This window comes from Brassica oleracea, chromosome C8 (assembly GCF_000695525.1).
Source record: "Brassica oleracea var. oleracea cultivar TO1000 chromosome C8, BOL, whole genome shotgun sequence".
NCBI classification, from domain to species: domain Eukaryota; kingdom Viridiplantae; phylum Streptophyta; class Magnoliopsida; order Brassicales; family Brassicaceae; genus Brassica; species Brassica oleracea.
In genome coordinates this window covers 8,054,438-8,070,213 of record NC_027755.1, presented here as the reverse complement: position 1 = coordinate 8,070,213, position 15,776 = coordinate 8,054,438, and the positions used below count along the sequence as shown (strand labels likewise).

Genomic DNA, 15,776 nt, shown 5'->3' with positions numbered 1-15,776 from the left:
TGGAGTTCCAAGAAAGAGGAGACGACCTGCTTAAATAGGAGGCAAATTGACGATGATGGAGTCCAAAAGAACCATCATGAATTGGGGTCGATAGCGGCTACCTTGATAAGTGTGCCTCGTTTCTCTAGGTCATTCACTAACTATGATCTAATTCTCCTCTTTAATGTGAAAATGGATGTTACATTATTACCATAGATTTTTAGGTTAATTTTGAAAAATATGAATAAATTGATATTTAAGAAAACATTTTCCTAAACGATGTAATAATTGCGAAAGCTCAAGGTCATGTTGCCAATCAATGGATGCATCTACAATATAAGTTTGATAAAACAGGTTGGCATCATTATCCTGCGGGTCCAAGTGAAGTCCTTTACTTATACCGTAGGTCCAAGTGAAGTCCATCCCACCGAAAGCCTAATACTGCGGGACACTTACTCGCGAGGTCCCCTTCTTTTCGAGCCTACAAAATGCCGGCTCAAATCCACCCCAGAGAAATCTTTTACGTGCCAAGTCTGCAGCCCAGGTTAGCAAATTGCTATCTCTATGCGTGGGTGTTATGGGACATAAAAGAGTTATCCTGCATAAGCATGGGAGCTTTCTCCAAGTGGTAGTGGAGGTTGATAAGAACAATAAATAGCTAGTCTTCGAAGAGCGTGCATGAGATTGTATCATCATATCAAAGTTTAGATTGGTTTAGATATTCTAATAAATGTATAAATTGGATGTTCGCTTCTTTTTCTTTGTGTGTCAACAAGTGGATGTTCGCTTTTAATATCTTTGATCGATACACACATAACCATTAACTGAAAATTGAAAATCTATGCATTCTCTAAGATAAGATACGATGCCATCGTCATGCCGACATGAAATAGTAATAGCATGGTTTTATCCTCTATATATTATTTGAGAAGCATTACAACTTCTTTTTGTAACCAAATGTCATCACTAGAATGATTTTTAGAATCATTAGAGAAATATGTTGGTCCATCTAATTATATAATAAATTTTTTATTAAACTACCAATAAATTCATCATTAATGTACTTTATTATTTCCTTAAATAAAATTTACGGAATTGCCTAATGTGGCTAAAGTATATATAGCAATTAATGATTTTGAATAATAAAGATTTGATAAAAAATAATGTATCTTCTATCATTTTTTTTTGTTTTTGTCATCAATGTATCTTCTATCATATTTGTTTAATTTTAAACTATTAAATAAATTAAACAACCACAATAACCATATAATAAAAATTTAGATTTTTATGTATATGTTATATTTTGAATTTTTACAAACGGCTATAAATTAATAAAACAATAATAAAAATTTAGATTTTTATATATATGTTATATTTTGAATTTTTACAAGCGGCTATAAATTACTAAAACTGTTAAGAGTCTCACATTCAAATTTTATGATCCATGGTTTAAAATTTTTGTTATGACAAAATACAAATGATTAAAAAAATTAAATAAGTAAAAAGTCTAATTTAATTAATTATTAAGATTAATATATATTTTTTAAAATTAAACTATAAACAATATAAAATACAATATTTTAGTTTAAAATTTTACTTTAAACAATTCTTTTAATAAAAATTTTGAACGATCACTGACAACATATAAAATACAATATTTTAGTTTAAAAATTTACTTTGAACAATTTTTTTGATAAAAGTTTTGAACGATCATTGACAACTTATTTTTTTAAAAAATTATAAATTACTAAAACTATTAATCGCACAATGAAAATTTTGTTATCAGTAATTAAATTTTTTTTCTATAAAATATACAAATGATCAAAAAAACTATAAGAGTAGAAATCATCATTTAATAGACATTAATATTAAAAATATACTAAAATATATTATCTATGTTAATATCATTTAAATTTAATAACATATCCTATCAAATATTAAAAAAAATATTTTTTGGATTGATAAAATTAATTTATATGTTCGCACCAATTTAATTATATATTTAATAGTTACTGATTTTTAATTATTTAATATATATTTATTATATTATAATATGTAAAAATATTTAATACATAAAATAATTTTTATATATAATGTTGATTCCGCGCAAGGCGCAGGTTTTAATCTAATTTATTATTATTTTCTTAGTAATCAAAGTTTAGAAAGAGGAAATTGAAAGAAGCGTGCGATTTGATGGGAATCAGTACTATTAAAAATTTATTGATATAAATGTGGTTTAACTATTTTAAAATAATTATTAAATTTTTTATTAATTATTTAAAATAAATATTATACAAAAAAACATATATACGAATAAAAACATAATTATAAAAATTAAATTTTAACAAAAATGTAAAACAAAAAATATAACATTTGTAAGGACGTCAAAATCTACTTAGACGATTAAACACCTTCTGTGGATTTAATTTAAGAAACACCGAAACAAACCCCAACCTCCTTCTTCTTCTTCTCTATCTCATTCCTTCCTTTATTTTGTCTTCGTGTGCTTCGGAATCGACGCCATGGAGGTTGAAGAAGAAGTGAGACGGATCGTGGAGCAGGTTAAGGAGCTTCACGACTCTGCGACCTCCTTCGTCTCTTCTTCTTCCCACGAAGAGCTCTCCCTCCGCAAGAGATCCTCCCTCGTTGACGCTTCAATCACCCGCCTACACTCCATCCTTCTCTCCGACAAACATCATGATCCCAAGCTTCTCGAAAAGGCATTCTTTTGATCTCTCTCTCTCTCTCTCTCTCTCTCTCTCGTTTTTGGAATCTTATAAATAAAGATTCCATCTTTCGCTGCAGCTAGAGGAGGATCTGCAACGGGCTAGGTGCATGCTTGCAGATGGAGACACTTCCTCTTTTCTCCCCTCCAAACCTCAAGGTTTCTTATTGAATCCAATCCCTGATTAAGTTTTGATTTTTACCCATCGTTGTGTATTGAGTACGATGATTTAACGCAGGACGCTTTGTGAGGATGTTCTTAGGGCCAGTCAATGTTCGAGCCTCGAGGAAAGATATACAGCTTAAAGTCAAAGAAGAATACAATAGCTACAGAGTTAGTATTTCCTCCCCCCCCCCATTGATATTATTATTTCTTCAGTGTAGAATTTTTTATCTGTCAAGTAATCTGAGATCTTTCTGTTGAAACAGGATAGAACAGCTCTTCTTTTCCTTGTTTTCCCTGCAATACTTTTGACCCTAAGATCTTATGTATGGGAGGGATGTCTGCCTGCATTCCCTGTTCAGCTCTACCAGGTATTCATTCTACCGTTGCTTTTGAGTTGCTTTTATACTGTTATGAACTCCCTTTTCTTTTATCAGGCTTGGCTTCTGTTCCTTTATGCTGGTTTGGCTATGCGAGAGAACATTTTGAGAGCCAATGGGAGCGATATCCGTTCTTGGTACTCTAATCCCATCCCTTCATACTTGTGTTTGCTATGTCAGCGTTCCAACTTTCAATTTTATCTTAGGTTCATTTTTCATTTTGGTGGTCTTCCATTTGTTTGATTTTGTATGTTGCTGACTCTCCGTGTTTGTCTATCCGCTTTTTCCCTTATGGCTGCCCATGAAAAGTTACTATTAACTTTAAGAGTATAAGCTTTACTGTGCAAGCAACTCATTGAATTACTGGTCACTGGTTAATGTTTTGCCACCCTTGCTATATTGATTGACCACATTGCTAAATGAAGCAGGTTCAAGCTGTTTGATTTTCCTTTATAGTGTCAAGTGTCGAGTATTAGATAGAGAAATGGAATGGTTATTGTTGTGTGATTGAAGAGGTAGCTTATTCTTGTTGTCAAGTAGAAATTGATATGAAGTGAATTTATCGCGTGCGACTCTGATGATCTTATCAACATATCCCCTCGTGGGTTGGAGATGACTTTTATACCTCTGGGCTGATGTGCTTGCAGGTGGCTTTATCATCATTACTGTGCCATGGCTATGGCCCTTGTCAGTCTCACATGGGAGATCAGAGGTCAACCAAATTGCGTTCAGAAGCAGGTAGTGGTCATTTTCATATATGCAGAGTCAAATGTTATGGACCATTCTAAATCTAAATGCCTTTCAGAAAGGAGTCCGTCTTTTCCTCCAGTGGGCTATGATGCAAGGTGTTGCGATGCTTCTGCAAAACAGATATCAGCGCCAAAGATTATACACTCGCATTGCACTAGGAAAGGTACCATAACTATTTACATTTTTTCTCTGGTCGAAATCATATCCATAGCTATGAAATTGCTGTATAAAAGTCATTGTTGGTCACTTTCAGGCTAAGAGGATGGACGTTGTATGGGGAGAAACGGCTGGAGTAGACGGGCAATTATTGCTGTTGTGTCCTATTTTGTTCACTCTACAGGTAACAATTTTACTTATCTTACCGCAATAAATTTCAGAGAAGATTATGCAAAAGCTTGTGTGATTAGATGCTTCTAGCTACTATTCGTATTCATGGCTTCCATGGTCTAAACAATGGAAGACCTTTTCTCACTCAAGACACTCCAAAAGAAACCTCAGATAAATACTAGATCTGTAAGGTCGTTTATGGTATTGTTTGTAATGTATATGTGCTATACTTTGGCAAGCTTAGGGCTTTGAAGCATATGTTGGACTGCAGTTGCTCAGGACAGCACTAACTGGGGTAGTCGGCGAATGGCAGGTATTTAGACTCTCTCTTTTGGCAGCTTTTGTGCATTATCCCCACTGGTCAAGAACCAGCGTGACAAAGAAAACATTAGAATAGTTGAATGTCAATAATTTAAAATATTGAACTGGGTTTGTTTCTCAGTTCCAATCAAGTACATAATCTTAGAAATACCCGTGGAAGTGTTTTATCACAATGGTTTTCTGATGACAATGTGAATCCTTTGACAGGTATTGATTTGTGGAATACTTCTGGTTGTGATGGCAATTGGAAATTTCATAAACACGGTAGAAACGTTGATGGTGAAGTCAAGGTTCAAGGCTAAGATGAAGCGAAGTAAAAGCAGAGCAGAGCTCGATTAAACTATCAAACTTATATTTAACTACAGCTTCATAGTGCCCAACTTTGGAGCTTTCTCCCCATTATTTATTTTACTTGATAAATTTTTGTATACTTGGCGCACACGTGACCTAAGGTTCTGAAAAAAGCCCTTTCTTTGTGTAAATGGAAGTGGGAATTGATAGTTGATGGATTGGATTGAGTTTTGTATAACTTTAACATAACATTTGTTGGGTTTCTAATTATCACATTCTCCAAAGATGGTAGCTGAAAGATGTATCTTTGTGTTTCTGTTTTGAACTTTACACTTGTTTGAAAACGGTAGGTTCCTGGTTAAGTTTCACAATGGACGTTTATAATAGAACTTGATATCCGAACTGAGTTTGATTCGATAATTTAAATCTAACCGATTTGATCTACAAAAATATTCAAATGAATCTTGTAAGTGATAATTTGGGTATCAGATAATATAAACGAACCCGACCAAGATATTTGAAAATACTCAAAAACTTGGTTGTGAACGACATTCGGGAAAGTCGGGCCCATCGGGTTTCTTCGCGACGAAACAGAACGAACAACAAACGAAGTGAGAGGCTGGGGCAAAAATCTAAGACCATGTCCTAGTATCTCAAATGAGCATTGAAAATCAAAATAAGTAACTCAAATAGATTTCATATTTAATTTTGGTATTTGATCATAGAGTTACTCAAGTATATTAAGTTTCTTTTAGTTTTTAGATAATTTCAAATATATAATTAGTTTTCTTATAAAAATCTGAATCGATTCAAAAACTACTGAATGTGCACCCAAATCCGACTTCAATCCAAAAAATCTAAACCGAAAACGATAAAGATTTAGAAATACTGGAATGGGTTTACACTTCTTATCGTGAAAATTGAAAACACATAATCCGAAATACCCAAACCAAATTCCAAAAGTTATATTCGAGACATGAATTGTATATTAATGATATTTTTATATTTTTCATTACCAAAGAGTATGTTTAAGTTGTTATTTTAGTATTCTTTACGTCGACGATACTATAACTCGTAATCTTGGAAACTCCATGTATATGATTTTTTTTTTTTTGAAAATTGGCTTTCAAATTAACTGCAAAGAAAAATAAAAACGTTTACAAGCCCGTTGGACTTAAGTTAAAAATACAAACCCACTAAAAAACTCATAGTTTGGAACTGATATATGGCCCGTATTACCAAAATCAAAGTTGGAGTAAACCGAACGACAGTTTGTCTTCTTCTTCCAAAAGACGCAGAAAGAGTTGGGGTGAGGCGGAGATTTCAGAGGGAAGATCGGGACCTGATTTAAATCATGCAAGTCGGATCCAGGACTGTAGTAGTTGGGAAGACAGTCTTGGGTTAGTCACCCGGAAACTCTGAGTTCTGTTTCTAATCTGAAGATCAATAGTTTTGAAGAGAGAGTCGATGGAGCGATAGGTGTTAGAGTGCAACCGTGCGTTTCTCTCATTCCAGACCCAATAAATCGTAGATTGCCAAGCTAGGAGGACAAGAAGTCTATGAGGTCTCGATGAACGGTCCATTGGGAGGCTTTTCAGTTGCGTGATGGTGTCTGACCAGGAACGGTTTGGAGTGAGCCCACATCTCCTCGCGCTTATTGCCCATAAGTCGAAGGAGAAGTTACAGTCGAAATAGATGTGATCACGGCTCTCAGAAGCATTGTTACACAGCAAGCAGAGATGTGAAACTGAGATTCCCCAACGGAGCAAGCGGTCTCTCGTCGGGCACCTATCCAAAATCATTAGCCATGTGTGGAAGTTGTGACGAGAGATCCCATAAGAGTTCCAAACCACAGTAGCCCAGTCAACCTCATTCACTGTTCCTCTAAGATAGGTATAGACATCACCAGTTGAGAAGGTGGTGGTGACCCTACTATCAATTTCCCATTCGAAGTAGTCTTTATCTGAAGTTAAATTGACAGTCGTCAAGTGAATCTGAAGTTGGGTTTGTTGCTCTGATCTTGCAGGTGGGAGACGCCAGTTACCGTTCCTAGAGAGAGAAGCTACCGTTGCAGATAGTGGGATGCCAAGTCTTGAGCCAGTCAAGTTGAGATAGGTAGCAATGCTTTCAAAAGGCGACCAATTATCAAACCAGAACCGTGCCGACGTACCATTCTCCAGTCGAAGCTTGATGAGCGGGAAGACTACATCTTTGAGCTTGAGCAACTTGTTTGCGAGCCAGAAGGAAGCCTTCGGTTTGGTTGATGAGCGGGAACTCTTTTTCTTTTGACATCTGAAAACTCTCTTTTTTTAATGCTCAACTCAGTACCCCTTAAGTTACCGATGACGACAGGTTGGAGATATAATTAGATTTTTCATCTGAAGAGAAAGTTACAGAACAAGGAGATCGTTATGGTTTGTAGGCAAGAAAAGAGAAGCAAAGCCTAATCAAAAAGAAAACTACATGTGAGTGCATGACCTAAAAACAGATCTTAAACTTTTGAGTTTATGGTAGTGGGATCAGCATGTGACATTGTTGATCACATGTTGAGTTGTTTTCGTATTACCCTAAACATACGTAATTAAAAAATAAGATATGAAGTCTAATTAATTAATAAAACAACAAAGCACATGGGTAGGACAGGCTCGTTGGGTATTTTATACACTAGCATTACATTGTTATATATGTATAATTAGATACATACATACATAATACATACATTTATATATAATGATTGCACGTTGGGGCAGCTGTGTTAGACACAAAGAGGTGAAAGCAAGTTGGCAATGAAAGTGGTAGATACTCTTTCTTACCTGTACCCATTTCCTCCATTATTACTCTCCCTATCAAAAAGATACAGAATCTTAAAAAAAAAAAAAAAAAAAAAAAAAAAAAAAAGATACAGAATCTTTTCTCTGTTCTTCCATTTTTTATTAAATCTTTTCTTGTTTGATCATGCTGTCTCACTCCATATTTGTATATTCTCTCCGTTCAAATAACCAGCTTATATATTTTTTCTGTGATTTGTGTTTTTTCTTTTACAGACGAGTAGTAGTTTTGCAGTAAATGTAATATATTCTAAAACAGTTTTTGAAGGTATTAAAAAGCAAAAAACAAGACAGGAGATGAACAATGAGAGTGGGACGAGTCTTGTCGTTGTAAGTACAAAAGCTGCACATGCTTTTGATTATAAGGAAAATAAATTTTAAAAAACAAGAAAGTTGAAACAAACGAACAAAACTTTGAGTGGCTCTATTTAACTGATCGTGGCACAAATGAATAATGGCTTATCGGTCAAAGTTTTCTGACGAGTTCGCCCTAGCCGCTTTCTCCCAGGCACGATTATCGAGGTTACTCGGTTCCCACTCCTCTCCGGCGTCGGAGGAGCTCGTGCTCGCCGGCGTCGGGACCTCTTGTCACATCTCAGCTCTATTTTCGTCAATCTCATGTTATGTCTTTTTCTTCTGTTGTCTCTGTTCCGTCCTGCTTGGCGTGACTCCATGGTGTCTCGACGGAGCTACAGTTTGATAGAGCTTTTCTCGGCATGGCTCTTCCTCCTGTGGCTGAACTCGCTGATTACTTCAGACACCGCCGCTCGCCGTTTCCAGGTTTCAAGCCCCGCTGCCAGCTTCACAAGAAAGACTCACCAGTCTTCACCAGTCACGATGGAGATGGTCCGTTCCGTCAATGCTGCTCCTCCCATCACCACCACGGGATCTGCTCAATCTGAGTGCAAGCTCACCGGATCTACAAGACTATCCACTGCCACTAACCATCCGCTTCCTTGGTTCAGCATTTCTCATCCGGTTCGTGTCAAACCCGAACGAGATGACCTTCCACCGCAACACTTTGCGTCTTATTCAAACGAAAGACCAGAAGCGGAGCTTCACTGTCTCACTACCGCACCCTCACCGACCAGTCTATGCAGCTCCGCCGCCGTTTCTGAGCTTGATCCCAACAGATCTCTTGATGTGAGCTTTCATTGTGTTGTTATGGACTTGCGGCCTAGCTCAGGTTTGGACGAGAGCTATGGATCCCGATACGGTAATATCGGAGTTCTTTTTCTCAGTTGGATCTCAGTTTATGCCCCTTTATGGATAATAGTCAAGAGAATCGTCTCACCTCTGCGTCGTCTCTACTATACACCCGACATCGCGGCAGCCCCATCTCACCAAGGTTTCTATGGAGCTAAGCTACATTGGTTAAATCTCTGTCTCCAAGTGACCGCCGGACCTATTGTGCAAGAGTGTTGTTTCGCCAGAGTTGCTCATGACTATGTCACCGCTGCGTCTCTATCACACTATGCCGTCTCAAGCATCGACGGTTCTTCACAAAGCCGGAGTAGCTTTCCCAATCTCCTCGTCGCTGGAACTATTGTGCAAGAGTGTGGACTCGCCAGAATTACTAATTACATCACTGCTGCGAGTCCATCACATTACGCCGTCTCAAACATCGACGGTTCTTCACAGAGTCTACTATACCTCTTATCCGCTATTTGCTCACACATGTTGGGGTTAGACGAGTGTGATGACTGTATGCTTAAGTCTCTTTCGGTTACAAATTATTGGGCTCGACACGGTAGTGTCGAATTCCGAGGTTTGGAACCACTTATATCAACATCTATGTCATCAAACTTCATCCTTAGCGCCTCTTTGGAGGTAGGACTTCGGACTGTCAATGTTGCCTACGGTTCTAGAGCTTCTCACCTAAAGTTCTTGCCACTCAACATTCCAACTGCTTATAGGTGTATCAACGTCGTTTTCGACTATCAATTGTTCTTTCGAACAATCGCCATGGGAACAAAAGTGGAGTTTTCTTTTGGGTTTCTTCATTTCGCTGAGCATGACTCGCCCTTCGATGGTTTTATCTTTAGTTGTTTTGTACTATTTTCTAACTTCATTCTACCGTCGAGCGTGTTTCCGAGATCTTCTGGTTCAGTTGTAAACTTTGATGCTTTTGCTCTTTGAGCTTTAATATAAGTTTGGTGTTACAAAAAAAAAGAATAATGGCTTATCGGATTGTGTCTTTGTGGGCGCCGCAAAAAAGGATAAAACATAAAACACGAGTCTCTTCTCAGTAAAAAAATGAACAGAAGCAAAGTGAATATGATGAATAAGCCAATCTTTCTCGTATAGTAGTAGTAGTTCGGAACAGAAATACTTAAGTAAAGTTCTTGAAAACCTCATAAAGAAATAAAGATTTACAGTATGTTTCTTTTCTTGAGTCTTCCTCAAGGAATAAAAGACTCTTTTATTCCCCAATTAACCAATCAACAAATGTTTTAAGAAGAGAAAAAGTATGGGGGGGGTGCTGAAGAAGAAAACAATGAACAGAGAAACAAACAAGAGACTGAGAAAGAAAAGGAACAAGGGAAATAATGTGAAAGAAAGAATTGTATTCACTGGAAAATCAAGATTGATGAGACCTTGATTTTCAGTTTCTTGTGTCAGAGGTGTGTGTGTGTTTTGAGGTTTTTGGTGTTGTTTAGAAGCTATGCACACATAAGTACATTTTCTTGGTACAAGGGTATAATTTGAAGAACAGTGATTCTGATTTACTGAACCATTGTCAAGAAAGGTGGCTCAGAGTGGCCATTACCTCCTCTGTTTGCAGGGCTCTGAAATGCAATCTCATAAGCCGCGGATTTCTCATCGTCGTCTAGTTCTTCATCCATCTCTTCTTCTTCCATGTTATAGTTGTGAGACGCCTCAATCTTTTCATACTCACCTATCATTGAATCTTCTTCTTGTTGTTGTTTTTGTTGCATCAGCTCTCTCATCACAAGGTCTTCTGGCTTCAATTTCAACAAATCAAGATTTTTAGTTGTTAAGAAACAAAACCAATTCACATTTTGAAAATGATAAGCCAAGTTTGTACCTTCTCCGCTCCTTGTGGAGTTTCCTCTCTTGGTTCTTCTTCCTCACTTGAAGCTGAGCCGTGAGTTTGATGGACGTAAACATCCCCTTCTTGTGACGGCTTCATTGCAGAGACCGGACTCTGCTTTTGTATTGTTGATATTTGGTCTTGAGGTAGAGAAGAAGTGCTAGAACCGGCACCACTACCGAGTACTTTGCTGCTGTAAAGAAGATCAAGGCGGTGATAATAAGGACATGTCTTAGCATCTTGAGGACGTTTCTTGTTGCTTTCTTTAACTTTTTTGTAGTATTTGTTTATGTTTTCCCATTTCTCTTTGCATCTCTTTGCGTTTCTGTTGTATCCCATTCTCTTCATTGAAGTTGATATCTCTTCCCATAAAAGTCCTTTAGGGACATTATCTTGGTACCTTGGTTCCATTCCGCTCCTCAGGTTTATAAGAGCAAGAATCTCCTCCTTTGGCCATCTCGATGATGACGGTAACGATTGATCCGAGCTCATAATCATCTCTTGTTGTTGTTGTTGTTGTGGTTGATGCGGAGGAGGCGGAGGAAGAACTTGCTGTTGTGGAATCGCCATTATTGGTTGTGAAAGAGGTGGTTCGACAGCTTGTGATGAAGGACGTTTAGCGGCAGGAGGCGGCGGAGACGGTTGTGATGATAAAGAATGAGGTAACTGAATGGTATGGCCAGTAATTTTCTGGATCAATGAGATGATTGCAGCGTCACGGGAAGCAGAAGCCGCTCGTTCTTGAGCCATGATCTCGTGCTCTCGAGCTAACCGAGACATCTCTTGGCGTTTCCAAGCTTCTTCTCGAGCAAGACGTTCTTGTTCTCTCTTCTCAAGCGCCTCGAGAAAGCTCCGTTGCATCGCCGCTTGTTTCTGCATCACTTGTCTCACCAAACCTTCGAATAGTTCCATCATCTTGCCGCCTCCAGTGCCTCGGTTTTCACGTTTGCGTTTGTGGCTACTGGGACCCGCCTGATCCACGTCCATGTCGTCGTCATCATCAGACCCCATTCCTGAAGCCGTCGATGAGCTGTGAGAAGAGAAGGTACCTCCGGGAAATGGGGGATCTACTGAAGGAGGAGGAGGAGGAGGCAATGGATTGGGAGTAAAGGAGACTGTGTGCGGTGGAAGCGGTTGGGACGGTGGTGGCGTTTGGGTTAGAGAGAAAACGGGGAATTGAGAAGAAGAAGAAGAAGGCTGCTGAACTGGATTGGCGACGGAGAGAGGAGTGACGTCGAGAGAAGAGGGAGGAGCAGGAGTAGTACTAGTGTTGAGAGCTTCGAGCTGAGAGAAGAACTTGTATGTTTTACCTTCGTGGCGACCACCGCGCGTTTCTTTGGTGCGTTTGTGATATTTCTGAACGTTTTCAAACTTCTCTTTGCATTTCTTAGCATTGCGTTTGTAACCAAGCTCCAACAGCTTCCTGTCAGTGTGTGTCATTCAAACATCAAAACTCAGTTTCTGTCTGTTTTTTTTTTTTTTAATTATGATTATTCATGGGTATTGTTCGATCGGAATTATTATAGAAAAAAGGAAAAATCTTGCGATTTACAAAATCGAAAGCGTCCCAGAAATTCATGAGACACTTCTGTGTAAACAAATAGTTATTTAATGTTCTCGGGGATGGTGAAGATGCTTGATCCCGAATATATTAATATTTAATAACAGAATTAAAAAAAAAGCCTTGGAAACACATGCAAATGGATCTCTAGTTATCTCAAGAAACACCATTGATGAAAATTTGAGAATTCAAGGATTGTAATGGATGAGAGAGAGAGAGAGAGAGAGAGAGAAACCTGGAAACGTGTTCCCAAAGAGGAGCTTTGAGAGTGGCGTCACGGAAAGTAGAGTCCATTTCAGATCGGATCCTAAGAAGTGCAAGTGTTTCTTCTCTTGGCCATCTATTTCCCGATGAAGAAGACGAGCTTCCTCCTCCTCCTCCAAATCCTCCACCGTCATCTGCCGCTGCTGAGAATCTCATAAGCTCTTCCATATTCGCCGGAGGTCTTGAGCTGATCGGTGAAGCTTCCTCCACCACTTCATTACCACCACCACCACCTCCTTGCTCCATCTCTAGATTCACCAATCTTGCTTTGAACCCACCACTCTTGTATTCTATCTACCCACTCTCTTTCTCTTTCTTTAAGCTTACGGGTTCTTCATAAAACCATTGACGATGGAGGAAGAGAAAGAAGCAGCCTTTTTTTAGTGCAACTAGGTGTTAGAAAGGAGAGATGAGGATTACGAGGATGATGATGAAAGATAGAGAGAATGAAAGCAAAGAGAAGTTAATAAAGCTGAGAGCCTCTTCTAACTTTGCAGCAAATAATTGTTAAACCCACTTTTCTTCACCCTCTTTTTCTTTTCTTTTCTTTTTAATTTTGAAAAAGGGTCCACATATTTTATCGGACAAATCTCCAAAATAGCACATTTCTATGTTTATATCACAAAAATAGCACTCAAAAACTAAAATGACCAAAATAACACATTTCTAAATTTATCCTTTGAAAATTTTAATTTTTTTTATTTTTCAAAATTTGAAATCTTATCCCCAAAACCTCATTTCTCAACTCTAAACCCAAATTTCTAAACCCTAAACTCTAAACCCTAAAATCTAAACCCTAAACCCTAAACTCTAAACCCTAAACCCTAAACCCTAAATCCTAAACCCCACCCTTTAACTCTAAACCCTAAGTTTGTGACTTTTGATAAAACATTAAGTGCTATTTTTGTGACTTTTGACCTTGAGTGCTAGTTTGGGAACATAAACTTGATTTAGTGTTATTTTTGTTTTTTTCTCTATTTTATTTCATCAAATTTTATAATTTTATATGTATTATTATTGTTACAGAAGGAAGGCTTTAAAAGTTAAATTTGGATCCGCGAACATCTCATTCCGAGTGATCTGTTTTTCATTTTATTTTAGGTTAAAACTGCATAATATAAAATCATGTGCATCCCATGTTGTCCTCTCCCACCACCATGTCTAAAGTTCCCACGTGGCATTGTCTAATTGGTAGGGTATGTGACAATCAGATTTTTGGGAGGGGAAGGACAAAGTTGGAATCGTATAGTTTTGCCCGATTTGAGCTGGACCAGCCTTGACATCTTTCCCCCACTCCATTTCCTCTCCAGTTCAACAGTCTCTCTCTCCTTTATAATTTTGATTTTTGTTGTGTAATAAAGTTATAGAAACAGACCAAACAATAGTGATGTAATAAAAAATCAGACAAAATAGTGATGTAACAAAAAGACTGACCAAGTAATAGTTAATTTTAACCTTCCAATGAATATATTTTATTATAATTTAAATAAATTATATAATGCATGACTGTGTTACCAACTCCAATCTATTGCAACTGATCAAATAATTAGTAAATATGCAGTGTATATATTATTTCTTTGGGATATATATATATATATATATATATATATATATATATAATTTTAGATTTATTTGATTTGAGTAAATCTAAAAAACTGACAACCAATAGTTTGACAAATTTTATGATACAATATTTTAAAATTTATTTAAATCAAATGTAATGCAAATCAAACCTCTAAAATATAATATTATTAAAATACTGGAGACAAGTACATTTGAGACACTAAAGTTGCGGTGAAGAAATATAGGAAGGATGAAGTTTTAATGAGTAAAGGAATAAATAATATCTAAATTTAGCTGCAAACTGAAACGTCGATGCAGACACTGCCACTGTCGACATTATACACTCCTAATAAATAGCCTCAACTTATAACTGTTTGTTACAACATTTCATTTTCATCACCAAATGACGCTGTGCACATATACACCGCAGGTTCTTAAGCTATCTAAAAAAGGAAAATACTTTACAGGAAAAGTTCGTGAATGTTAAGGAGAACAATTGGGTAATACATAATTGAGAAGATGCTAATAATAATATAGCCAGTTACAAAAAAAATAAAATAATAATAATAATATAGCAGATAATAAATAAATAATAAAAAGAGAGATGAAGAAGAAGAAGAAGGTATGAAGAGAGAAGGTGGGCGGTGGAAGTGGAGAACTTTCTTGATGGGGAAAGAAAAAGAGAGAGAGAGAGAGAGAGAGAGAGAGAGAGAGAGAGCGGCGTATACAGCTGTATTCTCTTCTCCTTTCCCACTTTCACATGCCCTCTCCTTAACCCCTCTTAGCACTTACTCCATTACATTATTACTTATTACATGTGATGTGTTCTTTTTTAACTCTACGTAATTATTAGTATTCTTTTAATTTAAAAACTCAAAATTAAAACGAAAGACAATAATACACAATCAAAAGAGGTGGTAACAACATGCTCGCGGAATGAGTTCTGTGATTTCTGAATCTCTCTAAACTAACTAACCGTCTCCTTCATCTCCTTGCGTTTGATCTTTAAACTAATCATATTTTATATCTTTAATCTTAAAACCAACTAGTAATTTGGTATTTCCAAAAGAACGTCTCGCTCTCTAGTCTCTACCAATAGAAACTAACTCCAAATCTGATCTCGTTAGGACGCAACTTGTCAAACTCATTACTTTCCCAACTTGTGTCATACAATGTCCCAATAAAACAAGTCAACATCAATGTTGACGACTCAGAAACTAGTTAAAAATGAGACATCCACACCCACTTAATCCAGAATCCTGCAAAAAACATTTCTTCTAACGTTTGAGTGGCAGCCCATACACACCTAAAGGTCCATAAGACCAACCGCAACGGAAGCCCTTAGCGATTCCTAAGGGTCATTACCAAAGTTAATGGTAATATAAAAACTATATTTCAGCATAATTATCTAAGGATCAACCCGTAAGTAAGGGGTCGAGGGAGCTGAACCTTGGGCGACGTGGCAGGTGGGTATTGGCGGAAGATTCATTCGTCTTTGGTGTAGACGGAAAAAAAAATTCATTTTCGACGAAGGAGAGAAAAAAAAAGAAAGCTGTCGAGAAAAAGCGAT

The 15,776-nt window shown here is 37.2% G+C and overlaps 3 protein-coding genes across 5 annotated transcripts; 1 reads left to right on the top strand and 2 right to left on the bottom strand.

Annotated features, from left to right (window-relative positions):
* The first annotated feature begins 2,414 nt into the window (after nt 1-2,414).
* Nucleotides 2,415-5,199, top strand: LOC106307720 (transmembrane protein 120 homolog). 2 transcript variants are annotated; one of them, XM_013744754.1, is made up of 10 exons: nt 2,415-2,699; nt 2,785-2,863; nt 2,943-3,037; nt 3,133-3,237; nt 3,304-3,383; nt 3,894-3,984; nt 4,052-4,159; nt 4,250-4,336; nt 4,568-4,636; nt 4,852-5,199. In XM_013744754.1, exons 1-10 carry the CDS (start codon nt 2,502-2,504, stop codon nt 4,981-4,983), a joined length of 1,044 nt encoding a protein of 347 aa, XP_013600208.1. In that variant the 5' UTR covers nt 2,415-2,501; the 3' UTR covers nt 4,984-5,199. The 2 variants fall into 2 exon arrangements, with proteins under 2 accessions (XP_013600208.1, XP_013600209.1); XM_013744755.1 differs by having other exon boundaries at nt 4,563-4,636.
* A 1,088-nt stretch (nt 5,200-6,287) lies between these two features.
* LOC106308576 lies at nt 6,288-7,767 on the bottom strand. The gene is made up of 3 exons (XM_013745728.1): nt 7,749-7,767; nt 7,330-7,378; nt 6,288-7,227 (listed from the first exon to the last, which is right to left on the bottom strand). The coding sequence occupies exons 1-3, from the start codon at nt 7,765-7,767 to the stop codon at nt 6,288-6,290; spliced, it is 1,008 nt and encodes a 335-aa protein (XP_013601182.1).
* A 2,543-nt stretch (nt 7,768-10,310) lies between these two features.
* Nucleotides 10,311-13,150, bottom strand: LOC106311988 (trihelix transcription factor GTL1-like). Of its 2 annotated transcripts, none has more exons than XM_013749353.1 (3): nt 12,615-13,150; nt 10,813-12,241; nt 10,311-10,725 (listed from the first exon to the last, which is right to left on the bottom strand). In XM_013749353.1, exons 1-3 carry the CDS (start codon nt 12,887-12,889, stop codon nt 10,714-10,716), a joined length of 1,716 nt encoding a protein of 571 aa, XP_013604807.1. In that variant the 5' UTR covers nt 12,890-13,150; the 3' UTR covers nt 10,311-10,713. The 2 variants fall into 2 exon arrangements, with proteins under 2 accessions (XP_013604807.1, XP_013604806.1); XM_013749352.1 differs by having other exon boundaries at nt 10,311-10,729; nt 12,615-13,148.
* Nucleotides 13,151-15,776: the final 2,626 nt, after the last annotated feature.